The sequence below is a fragment of the Hylobates moloch genome, unplaced genomic scaffold (assembly GCF_009828535.3).
Source record: "Hylobates moloch isolate HMO894 unplaced genomic scaffold, HMol_V3 SCAFFOLD_14, whole genome shotgun sequence".
Taxonomy (NCBI): Eukaryota; Metazoa; Chordata; class Mammalia; order Primates; family Hylobatidae; genus Hylobates; species Hylobates moloch.
In genome coordinates this window covers 87783333-87809687 of record NW_026652289.1, presented here as the reverse complement: position 1 = coordinate 87809687, position 26355 = coordinate 87783333, and the positions used below count along the sequence as shown (strand labels likewise).

The 26355-nt window shown below is 40.0% G+C and overlaps 1 protein-coding gene across 2 annotated transcripts in view; it reads right to left on the bottom strand.

Moving 5' to 3' along the window:
• GABRG3 (gamma-aminobutyric acid type A receptor subunit gamma3) overlaps positions 1-26094 on the bottom strand; it is a 561917-nt gene extending 535823 nt beyond the window's left edge. For both annotated transcript variants that reach the window (XM_032176338.2, XM_032176339.2), the window contains exons 1-2: positions 25676-26094; positions 20129-20277 (exon numbers count right to left, since the gene is read on the bottom strand). In XM_032176338.2, the coding sequence (XP_032032229.1) occupies positions 20129-20277; positions 25676-25728 (202 nt within the window). In that variant the 5' untranslated portion in view covers positions 25729-26094. The remainder of the gene's footprint in view (positions 1-20128; positions 20278-25675) is intronic.
• Between the last annotated feature and the right edge of the window lie 261 nt (positions 26095-26355).

The window sequence follows — 26355 nt, the reverse complement described above, 5'->3', positions numbered from 1 at the left end:
GTGTGGTGCTATTAAATACACCAGTATATACATAATTGGACTGCCAGAGGAAGGAGGTTAAATAAAGGGTCAGAAATTCCAAGGGAAGAAAAACACAAAGAAACCCATACCTAGATACAACATAGTCAAAATATTGAAACTCAAAGAGAAAATCTTGGAAGCCGCAAGAGGAAAACAATTTATGACATACAAGAGAGGCTCAACTGACTTATTATCAAAACAATGGAAGCCAGAAGACAATGCTACTGCATATTCAAAGTGATTAATATAAAAAAAACTCTCAAAAATAATTATAACATTCCCACATTAAAGAAAAAAGAAGGGAAACACAGAGAATGTGTTGCCAACACACCTGCATTACAAGAAACACTAAGGAAGTTCTTTATGCTGAAAGCCAGTGACCACAAACAATAATCCAAATTTAAACAAAAAAAACCAAAAAGCCCTAATAAAGATAATTATATAGATTGTCATAAAAGATAATATAATTGCATAAATCTTCTCAACTAACTTAAAAGTCAATTGCATTAAAAAGTACATGTATAATTACACTGTTGGGCCTATAACAAGTAATATATTTAACAATAATAAAATATATTAAACTACATATATCTAACAATAACAAAAGACAAGTAACATATTTAATAATAACGGCACAAGGATGTGAGTAAGAATACAGCTGCATTGGAGCAGATAATGACCCCAGATGGTAACTCTAATTCACAGGAAGACATGATACATCATAAATGATAAATAAATATGCTATTTAAATGGTGCATACAAAAAAGACATAAGGTTGTATAACTAATGTGAAAATAAATTTTAGGTTTGTAATATATTGAGATGTAATATGTATGACAGCATAAAAGGCGTGAATTAACAGAGGTATCTAGAGTAAATTTCTATGTTCAATTGGAATTAAGTTTGTGTAATCTAAGATATATATTGTTAAGAGTAGCAAAAATTTCAATGACATGTATATTGCCGTAGGCTTGCTAATGACAAGCCTACTATTATAGGCTTCTCTTGCTGATTCCAAAACAGCTTTTAATCATTAAACCAAAATCTTCTACTAGAAAACATCCACTTAACAAAAAAAAAAGATGTTAAACCAGAAACAGAGTAACAAAAATATTTGAGACATATAGAGAAAAAAAGCAAAATATCAGATTAAGTCTAACCATATTAGCAATAATATTCAAGACAAATTGATTAAATAATATAATGGGCAGAAATCATGAGAATGGTTATAAAAACAAGATCCAACACCATGTTGTCTAGGGGAGACACATTCTAAATTCAAAGATACCAATAGTTTAAAATGCAAAAGATGGAAAAAGATATACAATGCAAACACCGAACATAAAAGATATAAAGTAGCTATACTAACATTAGATAAAATACACCTTAAACTGAAAATGCTACTAGAAAATAAAGAGAAATATTTCATATTGATAAACAGCCTATGTATTGGGACGTATAATAAATGTAAATATTTATGTACCTAACAACTCAGCCCAAAATAACATAAAGAAAAAGCTGACATAATTGAAAGGAGAAACAGATAATTCAATATGCAATAATTGGAGACTTTAATTCTCCACTTTCAGTAATGGAGCAATTAGACAGAAGATCAACAAGAAAACAGAAGATTTAACAAAACTATAAAACGATGAGACTTACCAGACTTCTGTAGAACACTCCATCCAATAACAGGAAAATAAACATTTTTCTTAAGTGCACATAGAACATTTTAGGGGATGGAGCATATGCTAAGCCATAAAACAAGCCTCAATAAATTTTAAAAGTCTGAAATAGTGTGAAGTCTCTTCTCCAACCACAAGGGAGTTATATTAGAAATCAATAACAGAAGGAAATGTGGTAAATTAACAAAAGTGTGGAAAATGAAGAACACACTCAAATAATCAATGAGCAAGAAGACCCCATCTAAAGGTACAAAACTCACTGATAATAGCAAGCACACAGAAAAACACAGAATAGTATAACACTAACTGTGGTGTGGAAACCACTCTTGCTCTTAAATAGAAAGAATAACTGATGAACCAATAAAAAGTAATAACTAAAACCTCTGAAGACACAGACAGTACAATAATATATAACAAAACAAAAGTTATATATATATATATATATAAAACTATATAACTTTAACAAAAGTTAAAAAGTGGGCAGACAAAGTTAAAGTGTAGAGTTTTTATTAGTTTTCTTTTTGCATGCATTTTTTTTTACAATCAGTGGTGAGTTATCATCAGTTTCAAATAATGAGTTATAAGAGTATTTGCAAGCCTCATGGTAACCTCAAATCAAAAAACATAAAACGAATACACAAAGAATAGGAAGAAATTAAAGCAAACCATCAGAGAAAACCACACTCACTAAAAGAAATACAGGAAGGAAAGGAAGACTGCAAAAAACCGAGAATATCAATAACAAAACAGCAGAAGTAAGTCCCTACTTAGCAATAATCACATTGAATGTAAATGGACTAAACTTTCCAATCAAAAGACATAGAGGGCTGAATGGATGGAAAAAAAAAAAAGACCCAATGATCTGATCTGTTGCCTACAAGAAACACACTTCACCTATAAAGATGCATATAGACTGAAAATAAAGGGATGGGAAAAGATATTCCGGGCCAATGGAAACCTAAAAAGCAGCAGGAGTAGCTATACCAGAAGAAACGGATTTCAAGACAAAAACTATGAGAAGAGACAAAAAAGGATCATTATCAATGATAAAGGGTTTGATTCAGCAAGAGGACATAATAATTTTAAATATATATGCACCCAACACTGGAGCACACAGATATATATATAGCAAATATTATTAGAGCTAAAGAGAGAAACAGACAATAGCACAATAATAGCTGGAGACTTCAATGCTCCACTTTCAACACTTGAAAGATCTCCCAGACAGAAAATCAACAAAGAAACACTCGTCTTAACCTGCACTATAGAACAAATGGACCTAATAGATATTTACAGAACATTGCACTCAATGGCTGCAGAAAACACATTTTTCTCCTCAACACACGGATCATGCTCAAGGGTATACCATATGTTATGTCATAAAACATGTCTTAAAACAGTCAAAAATTAAAATAATATCAAACATGTTTTCTAACTGCAATGAAATAAAACTATAAATAATAACAAGAGGAATTTTGAAAACTATATGAACAAACAGAAATGAAACAATATGGCCCTGAAAGACTAGTGGGTCAATGAGGAAATTAAGAAGAAAGTTGAAAAACTTCTTGAACCAAATGATAATGGAAACACAACATACTAAAGTTTATGGGAAACAGCAAAATTAGTACTAAGAGGGAAATTTATAGCTGTAAGTGCCTACATCAAAAAAGAAGAAAAACTTCAAATACGTAACCTAGTGATGCATCTCTAAAGAACTAGAAAATCAAGAGCAAACCAAACTCCAAATGAGTAGAAGAAAAGAAATAATAAAGATCAGAGCAGATATAAAAGAATTTGAAGTGAAAACAATACAAAAGATCAATGAAACAAAAAGTTGGCCTTTTTGAAAAGATAAACAAAATTGACAAACTTTTAGCCAGACTAAGAAAAAAAGAGAGATGACCCAAATAAGTAACATTGGAAATGAAGAAGGAGACATTACAACTGATACTGCAGAAATTTAAAGGATCATTAGTATCTGCTATGATCAACTATATGTGAATAAATTTGAAAATCTAGAAGAAATGAATAAATTCCTAGATACATACAACCTACCAAGATTGAACTATGAAGAAATCCAAAACCTGAACAGACCAATAAAAAGTAATAAGATCAAAGACATAACAAAAATTATCCCAGTAAATAAAAGCCTGGGAACTGATGTCTTTACTGCTGAATTCTACCAAATATTTAAATAACTAATAGCAATCCTACTCAAACTGTTACTAAAAATAGAGGGGATACTTCCAAATTCACTCTATAAAGTCAATATTACCTTGATACCAAAACCAAATAAAGACACATCAAAAAAAAGAAAACTACAGGCCAATATCTCTGATGGATATTGATGCAAAAATACTCAACAAAATACAAACAAACAGAATTCAACAATGAATTTAGAAGATCACTCATCATGTCCAAGTGGGATTTGTCCCAGGAATGCAAGGAGGGTTCAACATACATAAATCAATCAATGTGATATATCATGTCGACATTACAAAGGACAAAAAAAATATGATCACTTCATGCTGAAAAAGCATCTGATAAAGTTTAATATCACTACATGATAATCCTCAAAAAACTGGGTGTAGAAGGAACAGATCTCAACATAATAAAAGCTGTATATGACAGACCCGCAGCTAGTATCATACTGAACGGGGAAAAAACTGAAAGCCTTTCCTCCAAGATCTGGAACATAACAAGGATGCCTACTTACAACACTGTTATTCTACATAGTACTTGAAGTCCTACCTAAAGCAATTAGAGAAGAGAAAAAATAAAAACATCCAAATTGGAAAAGAAGTTATCAAATTATCCTGGTGTAAAGATGATATGATCTTATATTTGGAAAATCTAAAGATTCCACAAGAAAACCATTAGAACTGACAAATTTAGTTAAGTTGCAGGATACAGTTTAACATACAAAAATCAGTAGCATCTCTATATGCCAAGTGAACAATATAAGAAAGAAATTTTAGGCTGGGCGCAGTGGCTCATGCCTGTAATCCCAGCACTTTGGGAGGCCAAAGTGGGAGGATCACGAGGTCAGGAAATCGAGACCATCCTGGCTAACACGGTGAAACCCCGTCTCTACTAAAAATACAAAAAAATTAGCCAGGCATGGTGGCGGGCGCCTGTAGTCCCAGCTACTTAGGAGGCGGAGGCAGGAGAATGGCGTGAACCCAGGAGGTGGAGATTGCAGTGAGCCCAGATCGTGCCACTGCACTCCAGCCTGGGCGACAGAGCAAGACTCCGTCTCAAAAAAAAAAAGAAAGAAAAGAAAAGAAATTTTAAAAGTAATCCCATTTACAATAGCTACACATAAAATTAAATACCCAGGAATTAACCAAAGATGTGAAAGATCTCTGTAATAAAAACTATAAAACACTGATGAAAAAAGTGAAGAGGATATCAAAAATGGAAAGATATTTTATGTTCATGGATTCGAAGAATCAATATTGTTAAAATGTCTATACTACCCAAAGCAATCTAAAAATTGAATGCAATCCCTATCAAAATACCAATGACAGTTTTCACAGAAATAAAATTTTAAAAAACTATCCTAAAATGTATATGGAATCACAAAAGACCCAAAATAGTCAAAGCTATCCCAGGAAAAAAAAAAATGCATGAATCATATTACCTGACTTCAAATTACATTACAAGGCTATAGTAACAAAAACAGCATGGCAGTGGCATAAAAACAGACACGTAGACCAATGGAACAGAATAGAGGACCTGGAAACAAATCCATACACCTACACAGAACTCATTTTTGACAAAGGTGCTGAGAATATACACTGGGAGAAAGAGTGTCTTCAATAAATGGTGCTAGAAAAACTTGATATTCATATGCAGAAGAATGAAACTTGGCCCCATCACTTGCCTTAACAAAAATCTCATCGTGTAATACCAGCACTTTGAGAGGCCAAGGCAAGTGGATCACGAGGTCAGGAGTTCAAGACCAGCCTGGCCAACATAGTGAAACCCCATCTCTATTGAAAATACAAAAATTAGCCAGGTCTGGTGGCACATGCCTGTAGTCCCAGCTACTCGGGAGGCTGAGGCAAAAGAATCACTTGAACCCGGGAGGCGGAGGTTTCAGTGAGCCAAGATTGCACCACTGCACTCCAGCCTGGGTGATAGAGCAAGACTCTGTCTAAAAAAAAAAAGAAAAAAAATCAAAATGGATTAAAGGCTTCAATCTGAGACCTCGAAATATGAAACTACTACAAGTACTACAAGAAAACACTGGGGAAACTCTCTAGGGCACTGGTCTGAGCAAAAATTTCCTGAGTAATAGCCCACAAGCAAGGCAACTAAAACAAAAATGGACAAATGAGATCATGTCACATTAAAAAGCTTCTGCATAGCAAAGCAAACAATCAACAAAGAACAAAGTAAAGAGACAACTGACAGATGGGAGAAAATATTTGCAAACTATCCATCCGACAAAAGATTAATAACCAGAATATATAATGAGCTCACATAAACATTATAGAAAAAATCTAATAATCTGATTTTTAAATGGGCAAAAGATTCTAATAGACATTTCTCAAAAGAAGATACACAAATGACAAACAGGCATATGAGAAGATGCTCAACATCACTGATAATCAGAGAAATGCAAATCAAAATTATGAGATATCATCTCACCCCAGTTAAAACGGCTTTTATCCAAAAGTCAAGCAATAACAAATGCTGGCAAGGATGTGGAGAAAAGGAAACCCTTGTGCACTGTTGGTGGAAATGTAGATTAATAAATCACTATAGAGAACATTTTGGAAGTGTTTCAAAAAACTAAAAACAGAGCTACCATATGATCCAGCAATTCCACTACTGGGTATATACCCAAAATAAAGGAAATCAGTATATGGAAGAGATATCTTCATTCTGATGTTTGTTGCAGCACTGTTCACAATAGCCAAGATTTGGAAGCAACGTAAGTGTCCATCGACAGATGAATAGGTAAAGAAAATGCAGTGCATATACATAATGTAATACTATTCAGCTATTAAAAAATGAGATCCTGTCATTTGCAATGCCATAGATAGAACTGGTGATCATTAAGTGAAATAAGCCAGGCACAGAAAGACAAACATTGCATGTTCTCACTTATTTGTGGGATCTAAAATCAAAACAATTGAACTCACGGACACAGAGACTAGAAGGATGGTTGCCAAAGGCTGGGAACAGTAGTGAGGACGAGGGAAAGGTTGGGATGGTTAATGAATAGAAAAGAATAGTTAGAAAGAATGAACAAGACCTAGTATTTGATAGCACAATAGGGGAACTATAGTCAAAAATAATTTAATTGTACATTTTAAAATAACTAAAAGCATATAGCTGAATTGTTTGTAACATAAAAGATAAATGCTTGAGGGGATGGATACCCAATTTTCCTCGATGTGATTATTATGCATTGCATGCTTGTACCAAAATGTCTCATGTACCTCATAAGCATAAATACCTACTATGCACCCACAAAAATTAAAAATAAAAAAATTAAATAAAATCGGTCAAAAACTAAATCATCCAGCAATTCCACTCTTACATGTATATCTAAGAAAAATAAAAACATTTATCCATGTAAAACTTACATACATATATTCATAGCATCATTATTCAGAATATCCACTATTGAAAAACAAAATGCCTATTTAATGTTATCAGTATTAACTGATGAAGAGACAAACAAAACACAAACATAGAATATGATTTGGCAACTAAGAGAATAAGATGAAAGAAGTACTGATACATGCTATCACACTGATAAACCTTGAAAACATTTAAGAAACTAGTCACCTATTCTAATGGTTCCATTTACATCAAAGGTACATTACAGGGAAATCTATAGTGATAGAAATTAGATTACTGGTTACCAAGGGCTCAAAGAGGAGTGGCAAGGATAATGTGGAGTGTCTACCCCTGAGTGAGCAGCTTTCTCCTTTTTGCAGAGATGAAGATGTTCTAAACCTAAATTATAGCTGCACAATATTGTGAATATACTAAAGGCCACTGGATTGTGCACTATAGCTGGATGAATTTTATGGTATATGAATTATATTTCAATGAAAATGTTTTCACACAGGCAAAATAAAAATATTTTCAGCCATATTGAAAGGGTATAATATTAATTGAAGGTAGACTGTGATAAGTTAAAAATGTATGCAATACTATAAATCTTTAATGCAACCACTAAAATAACAATAAAAAATTGTAGTTATGGCTAATTAGGAAAATAAAGGAAGACAATTATAAAAAGAGGGGAAAGGAGCAAAAAAAGAAAGAAAACAAATAAAAAGATCATAAACTGAAATCAAACTGCATCAATAGCGACAGTAAATATAAATGGTCTAAAGACTCCAATTTAAAGACAGAGATTATTGGATTGGGCTTTTTTTTTAACGGCAAGATTCACCTATATGCCATCTACAAGAAACGCATTTTAAACACAAAGACAAACATAGGTTAAAAGTAAAAGGATGGAAAGACGTATACACCATACTAACACTAGTCAAAGAAAAGCTGAAGTGGCTATTTTAACATCTGACAAAGTAGATTTCATAGCAAAGAATGTTGCTAGGTATAAAGACTTTCATTGTAGAATGATAAAGTGGTCAATTAATTAAGAAAACATAAAAATCCTAAATGCATTTACCCCTGGTAATAATGCTTCAAAATTCATGACTCAAACACTGATAGACTAAAGAAAAATACAGCTACAGTTATTGCTAGAAATATCAAGAGTTCACTCTTGGCAACTAATAGAAATAGCTAGAAAAGCAGCAAGTAGACTTTAACAAAAGTATAAACCAACTTCACCTAATTTGTCTCATTTATGAAACAACTCCATCTAACAACAGCAGAATATACATTCTTTCCAAGTACACAGCATGAGAGACCATATTCTGTGCCATAACACAGCTCTCAATAAGCTTAAAAGGATTTATGTTATTCAGAGTATGTTCTTTAAGCACAGTGTAATTAAATTAGAAATCAATAACTGAATGATATCTGGAATAACCTCAAATTTGAAAAATAAATACCACACTAAATACTCCATTGGTCAAAGAAGAAATCAAAAAGGAAATTAAGAGCTTTTTTTTACTGAATGTCAGTGAAATTAAAACACTGAAATCTGTAGGATGCTAATAAAGTAATACACAGGAGGAAATTAATAACACTAAATATGAAAATTAGAAAAGAACGTCTCAAATCAATGCCTTCATCTTCCACCTCAAAACTAGAAAAACAACACATAAAACACGAAGTAAGCAGAAGAATGGTTATCAAAATGGAAATCAAGGAACTAAAAAACGGAAAAACTATTCCGATTCAGTAATTCTTGGGGTTGGGCTCTGACTTCTAGCTCTTCCGGCGGTTCTGACGTAATGCCGGGTTTGTGAACTGTTGGGCTAGATGTCCTTTAGAATCCCTTCATACCATGATATCCTAGGAAACTATGATCTTGCGTCTACATTGGTGCCTGAACTATGGATTATGAGAACGATAATCTGATCACTATAGGCACAGTAATACTTCGTAAGAGGATCGGTAAGATATCTTGGATATGGATGTTAATTACAGACTGATGAAATGCAGACAGCTGAACTGAAAGTTCAATGTAAGGCAAAGCATTTACGACAGTAAAGTTGTCTAAGGGCTCTATTCTGGTACTCATAAACCAACCCGAAACAGAAGCTGAAGCACTCTGTGGAGCTGGGAAGTATGGAAGGCACCTGACACCCCCTGTCATCTTATGAATTATGGCGCGATCTTGGCTCATTGCAAGCTCCGCCTCCCGGGTTCACGTCATTCTCCCGCCTCATCCTCCCAAGTAGCTGGGGACTACAGGCGCCTGCCACCACCCCCAACCAATTCTTTTGTATTTTTAGTAGAGACGGGGTTTCACCGTGTTAGCCAGGATAGTCTCGATCTCCTGACCTCATGATCCACCCGCCTCAGCCTCCCAAAGTGCATTACCTGTAATTCTTACAGCAGGACTTGGATATAGGTTTAATTATCTCGTTTAGAGACAGAAACCCACGGTCCAGTGAGGCTGTCTCTTTCACTCTGAAACCTGCTGGTAACTGGTGGGAGAACTCATTATGTGAGTCCAGATCTTTTCTCACTCAAACACTTTCTAATCCACATTGCTCAATTCCTGGAGCAGTAATGAATAAACATAAGAAACAGATCATGTGTTATTCTATGAACTGAGCTGCATATTCAAATCAAGACCAGTCACTAGATTATAACCTCAGAACATGTCACCTGAGTTATTTGCCAAATAGCATATAAGAAAAAATAAAATACTTAGATGCTGAAACCTCATTATATATTCCCTATTTTTGAAATCCAGCACATTTTTTTTTTTTTGAGACAGAGTCTGGCTCTGTCCCCCAGGCTGGAATGCAGTGGCACCATCTCGGCTCACTGCAAGCTCCGCCTCCCGGGTTCATGCCATTCTCCTGCCTCAGCCTCCCGAGTAGCTGGGACTACAGGTGCCCGCCACCACGCCCTGCTAATTTTTTTGTATTTTCAGTAGAGACAGGGTTTCACTATGTTGGCCAGGATGGTCTCGAACTCCTGACCTCGTGATCCGCCCACCTCGGCCTCCCAAAGTGCTAGGATTACAGGCTTGAGCCACTGCGCCCGGCCCAGCACATATTTTTAATGAACTGTGAAGTGCATGGGTGGGCTCCAACACAGCACTGTCTCACACGGAGCTTTACCTCGATAGGGGTGGCATGGTGCAATCCTAGGTGCTCAGGTGTGTGTGTGAAGGGTCAGCTGCCCAAAGTGGTGAGGAAGAGGTGGGGAAAGTTCAGCCGCCAACATGTGTTAAGCTGAGGTCTGAACCTGGCGGCCTTTGGATGTCTACTTAGTCTCTCCTGGAGATGACAGGTATAATTTCTCTACAAAATTTATTCTCCACCTCCCTTATGCATTTGAATTAACTTTGTGAGAGAATCAGTTAACTAACTCTACAGTAATAGCTTTCACTTCAAGCACAGCAATTAAGAATGTCTGTTTCCTCTCCTCCTACATCTGTTCCGAGAGTGGAGTGAATACATTTGAATTATTTTCTGGATATACAGTAATTGCTGGTAAATGACAAGTCGTTCGTCTGCACGGTGGGCTGTGGATTTCAGGTGAGGACTGGCCAGGCTGAACTACATGAACAGCTGACACAGTTACCAGATGTGCATGAAGAAGGAAAAGGTTGGTTTGATTCATTGAGTCAGAGGGGTGGTCCAGCAGGCAGCCACCAGCCTGGGGCACCTAGATGGTGAGTCGTCAGGACAGAGTGGATCGAGGGACCCCAAGACATCCCCACTCTACCTCCAACTCCCACTTCCTTCACCTACACTGTGGCATTTGTACTTTACTACTTTGGATTAAAACATTGTGTCTCCTATTTTTCTTAAAATATGGAAACAGGCCAGGCGCGGTGGCTCACGCTTGTAATCCCAGCACTTTGGGAGGCCGAGGCGGGCGGATCACAAGGTCAGGAGATCGAGACCACGGTGAAACCCCGTCTCTACTAAAAATACAAAAAAAAATTAGCCGGGCGTGGTGGCGGGCGCCTGTAGTCCCAGCTACTCAGAGAGGCTGAGGCAGGAGAATGGCGTGAACCCGGGAGGCGGAGCTTGCAGTGAGCCGAGACTGCGCCACTGCACTCCAGCCTGGGCGACAGAGCGAGACTCCGTCTCAAAAAAAAAAAATATGGAAACAATCAGGATGAAGGACTATTGTATGCCTTCATTATCAATCATAATATCTTAATCATACATCTGGTTCTTTGTACGGCCCTTCATACACTCCAAAATTCACTCAAACAGGGCGTTCCAACATAATCTCTCAAAACCTGTGGCAGGGCATAGCGAGGTTATTCCATGCATACCAAGACCAGCTCAGAAAAATGCAGGTGGGGTGCTTCATCTGCTTTCGACTGGCTAATCCAATCCTCTCGGAGGTGGCCCATCTGTGACCAGTGCTCCCTCAGCTTCCAGCCTAGAGTTCTATGGCAACTCAACTGTGCTTATAATTTTTCACTGAAAGACATCAAGGAGCTGCATAAGAAGACTCGTTTAAAAATTATACTTCAAGGCCCACATTTTATTGCTTTTAGTTGTTTTAAAACCTAGTATCTGCAACAAAACTAACTCCTGACCTATTTGGGGGACACAGCCCCACTCTTCAGTAATTTTCTGTTTCAGCTTCCTCATCTAGGAATGGGCAGGGATTCCTCTCGCACTGCCCAGCAAGGAGTTGTATGCATCATCTCAGCTATTCTGAGTCAGTGCTCGGTGTCATGTCCAGTCTGGAAAGCTGGAAGAAAGCAAGCCCTGGTGGCACCTTTCTCCAGTGTTCCTGCCCAGGTGGGATGTGTGGGCAGCCCCAGCACAGGAGGAGGCTGGAATCTCCTGCCATGGGCTGCAGCCGTAACACCCCTCACCTCCTCACCATGCAACCAGCTTCAGCACATACTGAATATTCTTATTCCATATTTAGCAGAAGTTTCAACTGAACTGGGAAAATACATTTTAGAAAAGCCCGGAACAGAAGTTTGGATATGCAAACACTCGAGGACGCCCTCTAGCCGTTGATATGGCCAAGAGAAGATGATTCAGATGTTTTGCCTGGATTCAGTGAACCTATCGGTCAGCATTGCCCAGGACTCCACAGAGTGTCTATTCACCTTTAAAAGCCAATATGTAACCTTCTGTTTTTCCCAGCATGACCATATTTGGCACAGATTGATTGCCCACATACTGGGGAAGGAATCTGTATTCTCTAATCATCTGTTTTCAGTAGAGTGGTTCAAGTTTCTTGAAACCCTGAAGGAAGTGAAATTCACCTAGGTCATTTCCTTTTCGTGATTTTCTTATTAAAAGGTTTATCCTCCTCCAGCCTTTCCCAGCTCACATGACAAGATCTGTTCCGAGATAAGTAACACCCTACATCACCCTGAACCAGCTAAAGACAGGGCTGAAGCTTTCCTTAAAATGATGGATAAAGAAGGGGAACTAAAACAGATACAGCCATAATTTAGAAGTTAGCTGAGAAGAAATAATGTCTAGGAGAGTAGTCATTATTTTTAAAACATAATGATCACAATTTGTATTATGAAAACTAATTAGAGGATTCCATGCAGATTTGTTACTTCCACGCAACACGAACGAACGAGTCTATTAAATCCCATCTATTTGTTGTTAAAAATAACAGTGATGCACAATTGTTTCCTGATGACGGATTGCTCTGCTGCAGTTGGACCACATATGTTGGGAGATGCCAACATACATGGATGCCTCTATAGTTAGGAATTGGAAACTGTGCCTTGGGGGGAAAAAAAGACCAGTCCTCAGCTGTACAATGTGGAAAGTACACAACAATGTTGTAGAAACTGTTCACGTCACACCATACCACATTATCCTCAAGACAGGCCTTCAAAATGTATTATCCTTGTTTCAAAGATGAAAAAACTGATGCTAGAAGAAACCACCACCACGGTGGGGAGGTGGGGAAGGGGGCATGAAATGAGGGAGGGCTTCCTGTAGGGGGCGACAACAAGGCTCGAAGACAGGCATGGTGAGCTCAGCACAAACAGAGGAAAAACTGGCCAGGACAGCAGCAAAATCAAGGGTCCAGAGGAAGAAAACAGGAGGTCTAGTGTCCCTGAAGTACCAGGCACATGATTCACAGAGTCAGGAAATGGTAGTGGAGAAGTAGAAAAGAAACAGATACTAGTTTGAGGCTCGAGGCTTGTCTCTTTATGTCTTTTTAAAATTATTTTCCTCTTAGAGACAGGTTCTTGCACCATCTACCAGGCTGGAGCCCAGTGGCACAGTCATAGCTCACTGCAGCCTTGAACTCCTGGACTCAAGTCATCCTCCTGCCTCAGCCTCCTGAGTAGCTGGGACCACAGGCATGTGCCACCACACCTGGCTATTTATTATTATTATTGTTGTAGAGAGAAGGCCTCTATGTTTCTCAGGCTGGTCTTGAACTCCTGGGCTCAAGCAATCTTCCTGCCTCAGCTTTCCATCCTTATGTCATTTTTAAGGGGCTTGGTCTTTATCTGAGAAGCAAAGTGCAACTTTCAAGAGTTTCAAATTAAACAGATGAATTTAGACCAAAGTGGGAGTGCCCCTATCTACTCTGAAGTGCTATCTGGAGTCCCCTTCCTTGTCTCTCGCCATCAGAAGATCGCAAGTGTGGAGAACCTCCCGGGGGCTCCCAGGGTGTGCCACGGTCGGGGATGTAAAGGAGGTGAGCAACGAGCTGGCCTCTCCCACAAACTAATAGTAAATCCACGTACAGCACATTATGTACATATAAGTTCACTGCACCTTGATGAGGGATGAGAAGGCCTGATGGTTATAGCAAATTAAATTTGCTAGATTTGAGAAAAAAAAAAAAAAAGTCATGAGAAAAGAAAAGGGATTCAGATGTTTATAGGAAGTTCTCTTTTAAAGCAGAGCCCTTCTGAGCCATGAAAGAAAATGGTTTCTAATTCAGTATCTTTTACCAGGAGAGCTGTTCTTGGGCAGTGACTCTGTTTTCTGATTGAATATCATCAAGTTGCTGGGTTCTGCCAATGACACATGTTTTAGCATTTAAACGAGACAGGCAGACAAGTCGTAATTTGTCCTACTGATCATGGGTGCTTTCATCAGCCCCCTCTACTGCCCCAAGGACCAGACGATGATCGTGGTGGAACGTTAAAGTCGCGAAACCAAAGAGGAGCATCCTACCTCATGACTTTATGTTTAGTTGTTTGTTAAAAATCTTTTCACTCACAAAGCACAGAGCATGTTCTCACATGTGATGATGACTTATGACGACTAAATGACAGGATTCCTTAGGGGAGTTGCCTTCTTTGAAATGAACATTTGTTCTTGGTGTGTACATACGCTGTTTTATTTGGGAAATTCACAATTCCTTGTGTACACAATGGAATAATCTCTAGGATTGTGAATTTTGCTTGCCTATTGCACATGGCATCACCTTAGTATATCTTCTTGTAAGTGCTGCATTGTTGGGGTGCAAGGAATATTTTTGAATAGGCTTGCCTTGAGTTTTCTACAAATAGTGCAATGGTCAAATCATCTTGCTATAGAGCCAGAGAGATCTGGGTTGGAAGCCGAGCTCACCCACCGTCTCCCCATTTGCAATTTTCTACCTCAGGGGATCCATGTGGTGCCCAGTGATACCATGAGGAAGGTGCTTCACTGTAGCCTACCACAGGATGCATGAACTTCCAACTGGACTTAGCTTATCCAGAGGGGCAAGGAACCAGTCTTGGGTATCTTTGCTCTCTGACTGAGCAGTGTCTGACAATCAAGGAGGAAATTAGTAACATATTCTAAAGCATCTCTTTCTATATAAATGCAGAATTGCTGCACACTCTTCACACTGGAAAGATTTTCTATCTAATTAGGATGCAAACACTGTGGTGACAATTGAATTTGTGAGCTTGTGCAATGGTAATTTAGATATATCACTCACTGAAGAAATATTTTAAAGCTGGAAGGAAAGTTAAGAGTCATTTTAGTCCCTCTCCTTCATTGCATAGGAGAGGCAACTGAGGCATGAAGGATGATATGATTTCTCCAACACTGCACTAGACACGCATCTTCAAAGTCTCCCACACTACACACATGGATTTTGAAATTCGATGGCTACTGGAATCAGCAGAGTTCTAGGTCCTGCTACAGACATGCTGGAGTCCTGGGCTTGGAAAAATGGAGGGACAGTGTGCCTGGGCAGTGTGAGTGCTAGCAAGCTGTCAGGCAGTGGAGCCTCCTGAAGGAGAAGAAGCAAGCCACGGTCAGGCACATCCTTCTGACGGTGCATCTGCTGCAATCCCCACTTCCCCTTACTGTCTCCACAAGGCCGGTGCATGCCTGTACCAGCAATGGTATGTGCCACTTCCCTCCTGGCCAAATATACCACTCCTCTTTTGGGTCAGAATCTACTTTTTAATCTATCAATTGTCAATCTATTCAAATAATCAATAGAAAACTAGACAGAAAATAGGCAAGGATATAGAACTGAACAACACTATCAGACAACAGGATCCAGTCCATCCACTGATGGCAGGATACATACTCTTTACAAGGCCGTGGAGCATTTGCCAAGATAGACCATATCCTAGATGGTAAATCAAACATTAACACATTTAAAAGAATTAAACTCATATAGAGTATATTCTCTGATCATAGTGGAATCAGACTAGAAATCCATAACATATAATAGGAATATGTCCAAGTACTTAGAAACTAAAAACACACTCTTTTTTTTGCACAGAAATGCTCACAGCAGTTTTATTCACAAAAGCCAAAATTTGGAAACAATTCCATTTCAAAACCTAAAACACAATGATCAATCTCCCTCTTCACGAGTAAAATTTGGGAATGTTTCTCAGTTGAAAAATCATGTCCTTGTTGGGATGAAAGTTCTCTGTGAGACCAAGCTTGTTTTTTTTTTAAACTTTTATTTTAATTTCAGGTCATGTGCAGGTTTCTTATATAGATAAACTCATGTCATGGGGATTTGTTGTACAGATTATTTCATCACCCAGGTAATTAGCTTAGTATCCATTAGTTATACTTGCTGATCCTTTCCCTCCTCCCACCCTCCACCCTCAGATAGACCCCAGTGTCTGCTGTTCCCCTACAAAACAGGCTTCTAAATAATTCATGAGTTAAAGAAAAAAAATCTCAAGGGAAATTAAAAAATACATTGAACTGAATGAAAATGAAAATACAACATACCAAAATTCATGGGATGAAGTTAAAGAAGTACAGAAAGCAAAAGTTCCTTACATAAGAAAAGAATCGTCTCAAATAAAAGAATCTAAGTTCTTTTTTTTTGAGACAGAGGAGTCTTGCTCTGTGGTCCAGGCTGGAGTGCAATGGCGTAGTCTCGGCTCACTGCAACATCTGCCTCCCAGGTTCATGCCATTCTCCTGCCTCAGCCTCCTCAGTAGCTGGGATTACAGGCGCCCGCCACCACCCCCGGCTAATTTTTTTGTATTTTTTAGTAGAGACGGGATTTCACCATGTTAGCCAGGATGGTCTCGATCTCCTGACCTCGTGATCTGCCCGCCTCAGCCTCCCAAAGTGCTGGGATTATAGGCATGAGCCACCGCACCCGGCCAAAAGAATCTAAGTTCTACTTCAAAAAGAAGAAAATCAAAATAAACCCAAAGCAAGAAAAATAAAGGAAATAATAAGTATAAAAGCAAAATTGATGTAATTGGGAACAAAAATAACAGAAAAACTATCACACAAAAAGTTGGTTCTTTAAAAAGGCCAATAAAATAAACCTCTAGCAAGACTGACAAAAAAAGGAAGACGACACAAGTTACCAGTATCAGAAATGAAGCAGGGATATTATTATAGGTCCTACAGACATCACAAAAGATTATGAGGGAATATCATGAACAATGCTAAACACATAAATTTGACAATTTTAAAGAAAAAACCACCACAACTCTAGTATGAAAGTGATAATTTGAATAGACTTATTAAGGAAATGTAAAAACTCCCAGAAAAGAAATCTCCTGGCCCAGAGAGTATCACTGGAGAATTCTATCAAACATTTAAAGAATTAACACAAACCCTTATATAATCTCTTCTAGAAAACAGAAGATGAGGGAATACGTCCCAACCCATTGTATAAAGCTCATATTACCCAAGACTCAAAAAAATAGTCCCTTAAACATAGACATGCAAAAATCCTTAACAAAATATTAGCAAACAGAATTCAGCAATATACAAAAGGAGGTATTATTAAACACCATGACTAAGTGGGATTTACTCCAGGGATGCAATACTGATTCAATATTTGAAAATCAATTAATATAATCCACCATATTGACAGACTAAAGAAAAAAATCATATAATCATACCAATTGATGCAGTGAAAGGAAGTCTTTGGTAAAATTCAATGCCCATTCATGATTTTTTTAAGTATCATGAAACTTTTTTTTAATGTATCAGAATACTAGGAATAGAGAGAACTTTCTTGACTGGATAAAGAACATGTACAAAATACCTCCAGCTAATAACATACTTTATGGGGAAAGACTGAAGGCTTTGCCCCTAAGATCTGGAACAAGGCAGAGATGTCCATTCACACCACTGCTGTTCAACACAGTGCTGGGAGTTCTAGCCAGTGCAACAGGCAAGAAAAAATAAATAAAAGATACCCAGATTGGACAGCAAGAATGAACACTCTCCTTATTTGCAGATGACAATGATGGTGTACATAGAAAATGCCAAGGAACCTACAAAACAAACAAACAAACAAAAAAAGTCCCAAACTTCTATAACTAATAAGTTCAGCAAGTCAGAGAACACATCAACATACCAAAATCAATTGTATTTAAGTATATTAGAAATTAACACAGGCAAAATGAAATGTTAAAATACGGTACTATTCGCAATTGCTCCAAAAAACAAAATACTTTGTCATAAATCTAACAAAATACATTCAGGACATACCTCTTGAAAACTAGAAACCACTGATATAAGAACATAAAGAAGATCTAAATAATGAAGAGACCTATCATATGCATGGATTGGAAGATGGAACATAGTAGAGATGCCAGTTCTTTCCAGATTGATATCTACACTTAACAAACTCCTACCAAATCCCAGCAGGATTTTTCTGTAGTTACAGAGAAAATTATTCTAAAATTTATATTGAAAAGCATACGAACTATTAGAAGTTAAGATGAGTTAATGTTGAAAAGGAGGAATAAAGAGGTTGACTTACTTGATCCAATTTGAAGATTTATTATACAGCTATGGTAATAAAAATTGTGGGTATTGACAGAGTGACAGACACACAGATAAAACAGAGCGAAACAGAGAACCAGAAATAACCCACACCAGTCAAGCCAGCTGATTTTTGACAACTTCATAAAAGCAATTCAGTCAAGGAAGGATAGTCTCTCCAACAAATGGTGCTGGAGTAATTGGGCATCCATGGAGGGTGGGGAAAAGAAATTAGATCTAAATCCTACATCTTTATTTTATATAAAAATCAAAACAGATAAATTAAAATGTAAAGGATGAAATGATAAAACTTTCAGAAGAACACAAAGGAGAAAATCTTCAAGAGCTAGGACTTCATGCAGAATTCTTAGACAATATTCTAAAAGCATGCTCCATAAAAGAAAAATCAATAAATTGGATTTCATCAATATTAGAAATTTTTCCTCTGTGAAAGATGCTATTAAAAGGATGAAAAGCAAGCTATGGATTTGACATAAAGGATCATACCTAGGATATACAGAGAACTTTCAATTTCAGCAGTAAAAAAAAAAAATAAGACCAAATAATCCAATTTTTAAAAGGGCAAATAACATGAAGAGACAACTCAATGCGAAGGCTATACTGATGGCAAAATAAATAAATAAATAAATAAATAAATAAATAAAAGAGGAGTTCAGTATCACTAACAATTAGGGAAATGCAAATTAAGACAACAATGAGGTATCAACCTATTAAATATACACCTATTAGAGTGGCTAAAATAAAAAACAGTGAAAATACCAGTTGCTGGTGAGGACACGAAGAAACTGGATCTCTCAGATATTGCTGGTGGAAACCAAAAATAGTGTATCCACTTTGGAAAACAGTTTGACGGTTCCTTAAGCAATTAAACATACTTCTGGCACACAACCCACCAATCGTACTCCAGGGCATTTATCCCAAAAATACAATCTTTTGCTCACATAGGAACCTGTATACAAATGTGCTCAGTCATTTTATTTGCAATAGACAAAAACAGGAAACAATCAAAATGTTCCCCAATAGATGAATGGCTAAAGAAGCTGTGATACACTCATACCATGAACAATTATTCAGCAGTAAAAAAGAACAAACTACTGACACATGTAACAACTTGAATGAATCTCAAAATCATTTTGCTGAATAAAGAAATTCCAGTCTCAAAAGGTCAATGATTCCATGTATGTGACATTCTCAAAATGACAAAAAATAAATAAAAATAAAACAAAGAACAAATTGAACAAATTCGAGGCTGACAATGGTTAGAAATTTGAGGGGAAGGAAGCAGATGTGACAGTAAAGGGATAGCAAGAGGTGATACAAGATCCACTTTTGGTTGATGAAGGAGTTCTGTATCTTGATTGCAAGGATCATTACATAAGTCTACATGGGATAAAATGACACAGAGCCATGTTCCTGCATGGCACCAATGTCAGTTTCCTGGTTTGGTATCGCACTAAGTTATCTATTGTGTGACAAGTACAGGAAACCTTTCTGCACTATCTTTGCAATACTCTTGGAATTTACAATTACTCAAAAATAAAAACTTCAAAACATATCACTACAGCATATTTTTCTATTAGAATAACAAGAAACAACACTCACTTCCAATGTCTGGCCTCAGCTTTTTATCATATTCTCTTAGCAACTTGTTGAGAATAAGAGTCACGTCAGTGTCTTGGGATTTTGGAGCCAAGACCCACTTTTGGTTTGATGATGAATCTTCATATTCATCCTCTTCCACCTTTCTGGACCTGGAGTTATAGCACAAAAGTGCGACATATAAGTGGCAGCAATGGCTCTAGGAAGAGCCTAAGTTTGTCGTATCCAAGTACCATGAAATGGGTAGAAAGTCCCCAGTACCCACAGCCCAACCACACACGTGAAAACCTGAAAAATTTTTTAAAAAAGAAAGAAACACAAAATACGCATGATTCCGTAGGAAGAATGCTACTGCTATTAACACCGTATGTTTTTATTAAATGCCAGAAGACCATCCCCTATCCCAGTTAAACTACAGACAACATGCCAGGGAAACAATACCAGAGGGCCAACCAGCAGGCAACGCACCCTTGGATCCACCCTGAGAGCCTGTGAAGGTCAAGGCACAAACCTTCTAGAGGTTTTCCATATGGTGACTGTATCGTGGTGTTTCCACCCTGACCACCAAGACCACATTTTAGCTGAAGGTGAGATTAGCTTTTGCAAAGTGGACTCATTCAAAATAGTTGAGTCTGACTCAGTGCTTCTCTTGGAGGTGGGAATCTGGGGGTCTAGGCACTTGGGCATTGTGAGGGGGTCTGCTTTGCTGGCACTCAGGTTGGAGGCAAGGACAGAGATGTCCACTGGTGACTGGTGAAGACCCTCTGGCAATCTTACACGCCTCGGTCAACACAAACTGATTCATCTCCTGCACAGCAGGCTAACACAGACATGAAGAACTAAGCTTTCTAATATGTCTTCAACATTCTCACTTCTTAGTAAATGAGTCTCCGTGAATGCCTGGGCATCTCTGAGCTTGTTTTGTGCAGGGAGGAGCTGGACAGCCTCCTCTCCCATGTGACACACACTGACAGGAGTGCCTGAATGGAGAGGCCTCAGGATGACCGGCTAGTTTTCCTTTTTTTTTCTTTTCTCGTTCTGCAGTTTTGGGTTTTTTTTTTTTTTTTAAAAAGTTTGGTTTATAATTGACACACACTTGTACTTGACAAGCTGGTTTTCTCAATGAATGAGGCCGTCTCAACACCATAGTTATTCGGGCTTGGAGAGCAGACAGTCTCTTTCTGCCTTAAAGCAGCATTTCCAGGCAGACTACCGTGGACCCCAACAAGAAAGCATGTGAAACAAACCAACCTTTTCCTTTCTAGTTTGTCAGTGTGGATGCTTTAATGACTTTTTCTTCACAGAAGAGAATAAAAAGAATTGAAAACTGCACAGAGGCGGATTTGTCCTGACTGGATATGAACTCTTTTCTGTTTAGCTTCCCAGATGGGAGCCAGAATGTTCGTGTCATGTCAGGACACTTGTGCTCTGGGATGTAAGTTTCTTGAACTTAATTTTGAGAATTGCCTAAATTATCTATAATTAACAAGATGTTAATTTAAAAAAATAAACTTTCACGTTCATTTTTTCTACTTAATTTAGGTCTTCATATATATGCATATGCATACTTAGGTAATATATACATGAGTCTTTTAAAGTGTGTTAACTGGCCATAACGTAGACTAGAGTGTTGGCCAGATAGTCTACACCTGGATGAACATGTACATAAATGATAGATCTTGACAATGAGTATACGGCATATGTCTCAAAGAATGACTCCCCCACTTACGTTTTTCCTAGGCTGATCTTAAACTGTAATTCTATTTCTTGAGTACCTATTGGCTAGAAGGTTAAATTAAATCATCCATAGAAACTATAAATTGCTATTGATTTTTATGCACATTGGATATTCATGATCGATAGGAATTTTTAAATGTGGGGCACATATTCAGTAAGGAATATGTTGCATTTCATTATTTAATAAAGTGAACATTTACAAGTAATACTACAGAATTTTAAATGTTACTCTAAAATAATTCATGTCATCTGGCCGGGTATGGTGGTTCACGCCTGTAATCCCAACACTTTGGGAAGCTAAGGCGGGTGGGTCATCTGAGGTCAGGAGTTCAAGACCAGCCTGGCCAACAGGATGAAACCCCGTCTCTACTAAAAATACAAAAAAATTAGCGGGGCATGGTGGCACATGCCTGTAGTTCTGGCTATTCGGGAGGCTGAGGCAAGAGAATTGCTTGAACCCAGGAGGCAGAGGTTGCAGTGAGCCGAGATAGTGCCACTGCACTCCAGCCTGGGCAACAGAGCAAGACTCCATCTCAAATAATAATAATAATAATAAATTTAAAAAATAAAATATTTCTTGTCATCAGAAATATTATCAGAAATGTAAATTTTATCATCTTGCAAAAATTTTTTAAAACTTAAAGAGCAGGTTGAAGCATTTAGATAGCTGGGAATCAAGCACTGTCCATGGGACAGGGCAAATCACTCCAGACCAAGGGCATCTGGGGCAGTGAGGAGAGGCTGGTAGCTCATCTCAGCAGAATCAGGCACAACATGCTCAGGACACTTGGCGACTCAGCCGAGGTGCCTTCCTCCCTCCCTCTGCTGTCTCTGTCTTGGGCATTGTGAGGGGTTCTGCCTCACTCTTCTTCCCCTCCCCTCTGGTTCTCCTCCTCTCTTCTACCCCACCACCACAGAGCCAGACCACAGCCTCCACGCTCTGCCATTGTCTATGGCCCTGATAATCACATACACACAAACGAAACACAGTAACCAGCTTTTCATCATTCTCTATATACGCAGCCTTAGTTTTTGAAAATTACTTCCAGCTACTTACAGGTATTCTAATAAGCCTAATTCTCCCTCTAGTGGTGATGAGAGGGTTTTCCTGAAATTGCAAGAGCTTCCTCTTTAGAGGCCAGGACAGGTGGCAGTGAGGGGGACCAAGAAAAAGAAAACAGGAACGTTCTCTTCCACCCCTTCGGGAGACATATCAGGGCCCCAGCTGTGTAGCCTGGTTGGGTAGGCAGTGGGCAGAGTGAGGCCGAGATGCTCTAGGTCCCTGGGCAGTGAGCACCCTTCTCCCTCAAATCCTGAAAATGAAATAGAAGCCTCACATTGCTAGTGCCAGACCACCAGGCCCACAGGAAAATCCTTGCTTTGACGAAAATGAAATCGCATCTCAGGGGACCCATTAGAATGTGGATAATATAGAAATATTCTCTTTTCCCTAAATTCTAAGTTATATATAATCTTTATGAGCACTGTTACTTGCATTGTTGGATCCTAAACACCATTACTGCAATTAGCTTTTTCTTAAAAATAAATCAGTGATGTATTGTCATTGTCAAACAACAACTCAACCTTCAGATGTTATTTTCATGTCTTACACCTTAGCTTAAAGCGGAAGGACAGAGAAAAAGTCTGAAGTATTTTTAAGCATCAAAAGGAGTTCCTAAACCTCAGAAAGCAGTGAAGGCATCAACAAGGTCTGAGTGGGAATCACTGCGTTTTATGACACCCATGGGTGTCAAAATGGGGAGCCTCCCCTTCTGGGGAGCTGCTGAGCCATCACCACAAAGCACAGCCATCAGACCCTTATCCAAGGAACTTCCACAGCAGGAAGGAACTCAGACTGCAAATGAGAACCCCCTCCGAATTCAAAACAGTTTTGAAAGATGACACTGCACATCAGATTATTTCACATGTCTGTAAAACCCATTCAGAGAACAAAGACACTCTCAAAGAGGTATATAGCAATAAAGTTAGTATAAAATGTGGATTTTTTAACTGATCTGCAAGCTCTGTTATGAAAGCTGGGGAACCAGCCCAAATAGAGAACAAATGAAAATCATTATGTCTGTCTTAGTAGAATGGAAGGATGAAGAACCCCAAGAGATTTTGTGTATTTTTGGGAATCCCCAGTAACCTGACTGTTTTAAGGCAGAGGCTGAGGTATCTTCCTACTAAGCACATGCAGTAGTCAGTGAGGACAATAGGCAGTGTTTCTTCTAGAATGTGAAGAATCCAGAGACCTAAACAGTTGATTACTGAACCCTGAACGGCTGGTCACTCGTTTGAGTTGGTGGCAATAAAAAGGTGGCAGAGATGTGACTGCCGGCCTCAGCATTATGCCCGGTGCTGTCTGCTTCCCTCTCTGCCTGTAAACAGAGATACAACCAGGAAGAAGCAACCTCAGAAAGCATGTTTCCATTTCTTGCACCAGCTGCCCCTTTAGACAGAAAGAAACTTCAGTTGAAAGGTCCAAGGAGTGCTCTGTCGCTTTGAAAGAGTTGCCTGTGAGTCACCGGTGGAGTCAGCTTCCACACTCAACTCAGCAAAGAGGAGCAGTTGCAAGGGGGAGGGCCAGGGCTTCCTTCCTCAGGGTAAGCACCTCTGCCCAGTCCAGGGGTGAGAACTGGGGGCCCCTTCACGTTTAGTAGGATTTATTCATGTGTCTTCCTAGCTCCTTGGTAGTTCATAAATATGAATGAAAAGGCAAGGCCTCCTGGCATTGCCTCCTGATGGTGGCCAGGCTTGTGCATGCAAGGATGCCCTCTGATTCTGTAGCTCCCAGACCCAGGAAATGGAGAAGCGTCTAAACAAGAGGGTTTGGGGGATAGGAGCACGCTGAGCTTCCTAGGGTGGGGAAAGAGGTAAAGGCCAGACACTGCTCCGATTTTCAAATAACAGGACAGTCCGCAAGCTCTAGCCAGAAATCCAGCCAGAGAGACAGAATTAAAGAAACTAAACCCAGAATCTCCAGTTGTGTTTACAGCAACAGGGTTTAACCCTTTGGGTCCCACTGTCCTTGGATCCTCATGCGCCCTCTTCATCTCTTCTAGAGTGATTCCAAGCTCCCATTAGCCGGTTGGAGTTCTGGGAGGAAGGTTGCGGAATTTATGGTGAGATAATTTCTTACATTACCAGGCAGAAGCCTTATTATCCATTTCAACATGCGTGCTTTATGGGGGTAGGAGTGCGTGTGTTCCTCTGTGTGAAAGTGGCTGATCTGGAAGGTGTGTGTGTGTGTGTGTTTGCAGGACCTGGGAGGCGAGTCCTCTCACACAAGCAGGGCTTTCTGCTGCCCACCTGGTCCCAAACCCCCCGTGCCTGCCTCCAATGCATTAGCTCTTTCCAGCCCGGTCTAAACCAGGCAGTTAGAACCACAGTTCCCAGGTTCTTGGAAATTTCAGAGTGATGGAAATGACAGAGAATGTCAGCCGAAGTGTGTGTGTGTGAGCCCCTGAAACAGCTGAGGTGGGAATTAGGGGTCGGTAAGGAGCCAGAAATGGCCCCTGTCCCCCGATCCTGGTTTTCAAAACCCCTTAAAACCACCAGATCCTAAAAGCGTCAGGAGACGAGCCCATTAATCTGAGTCCCCATACTCCCGGCTGCAGAGGAGAAAGCAGATGACCCTGTCCAAGGGAGCTGGGACAGGTGAGGTGCCGGCCGACTTCCCAGTCCCCTCCCGGCCCGCCTTGCCGCAGCCCAGTCGACGGCTGGCGCGCCAGGGACTCCAGCAGACAGCGCCCCCCGCCACCCTGTAGCCCAGCTTGGGGCCTCCGGGGATGCAGCCCCCGCGCCACTTACCGCGCGTGCAAGCCCGAGAACAGGCAGAGGAGGAGCAGCAGCTTCGGGGCCATGGTGCCGTGGAGCTCGGGGCGCAGGGTCCGGGGCCTTGGCCGGGCGCGGCTTCCTCCAGCGCGGACCTGGTCCCCGCCGGCCCTCTTTGCCCTGGCTTCCTCCGAGGCTGCTGGCCGCGGCGGGCGGGACAGGTGTCTACTCTGGCGCTGGCCGCGCCCCCGCGGGGCGCACGCGGGGCGCACACGGGACGCACACGGGACGCCGGGCCACCGCGGCGCGCCGCCCCCGCCCGCGCACTGGCGCCGGTCCGCGCAGCCGGGTGGCGGGAGCAATGGGCGCCGGGGACCCCTGGCGCGGCGCCGCCCACCCCGCCAGGAGCCGCGAGCGGGCGCGGGTGCCCAGGCCGGGGCTGTGTGCGCTGTGCGGTCGCCGCGCTGGGAGGTGGGGGCAGCTGGGCGGCTGTCCCCTGGCAGCGCCTCCCAGGCGGTCCCGGCGGGGAGGAGTTTCCCCAATTACACGCCTGACAACGCGCAGGGCGAGGAAGGCGAGGTTTGAATGGACTCGGAGTTTGAGGCCAGGAAGGGGGCGGAGCTCCGAGGGGGAGGGGAGGCTGGGGATCCCGCAGGGAGCCTGAAGGTCGGTCCCCGGCGTTGGCACCTTGAGAGCGAGCCCGCGGTCCGCCTTCC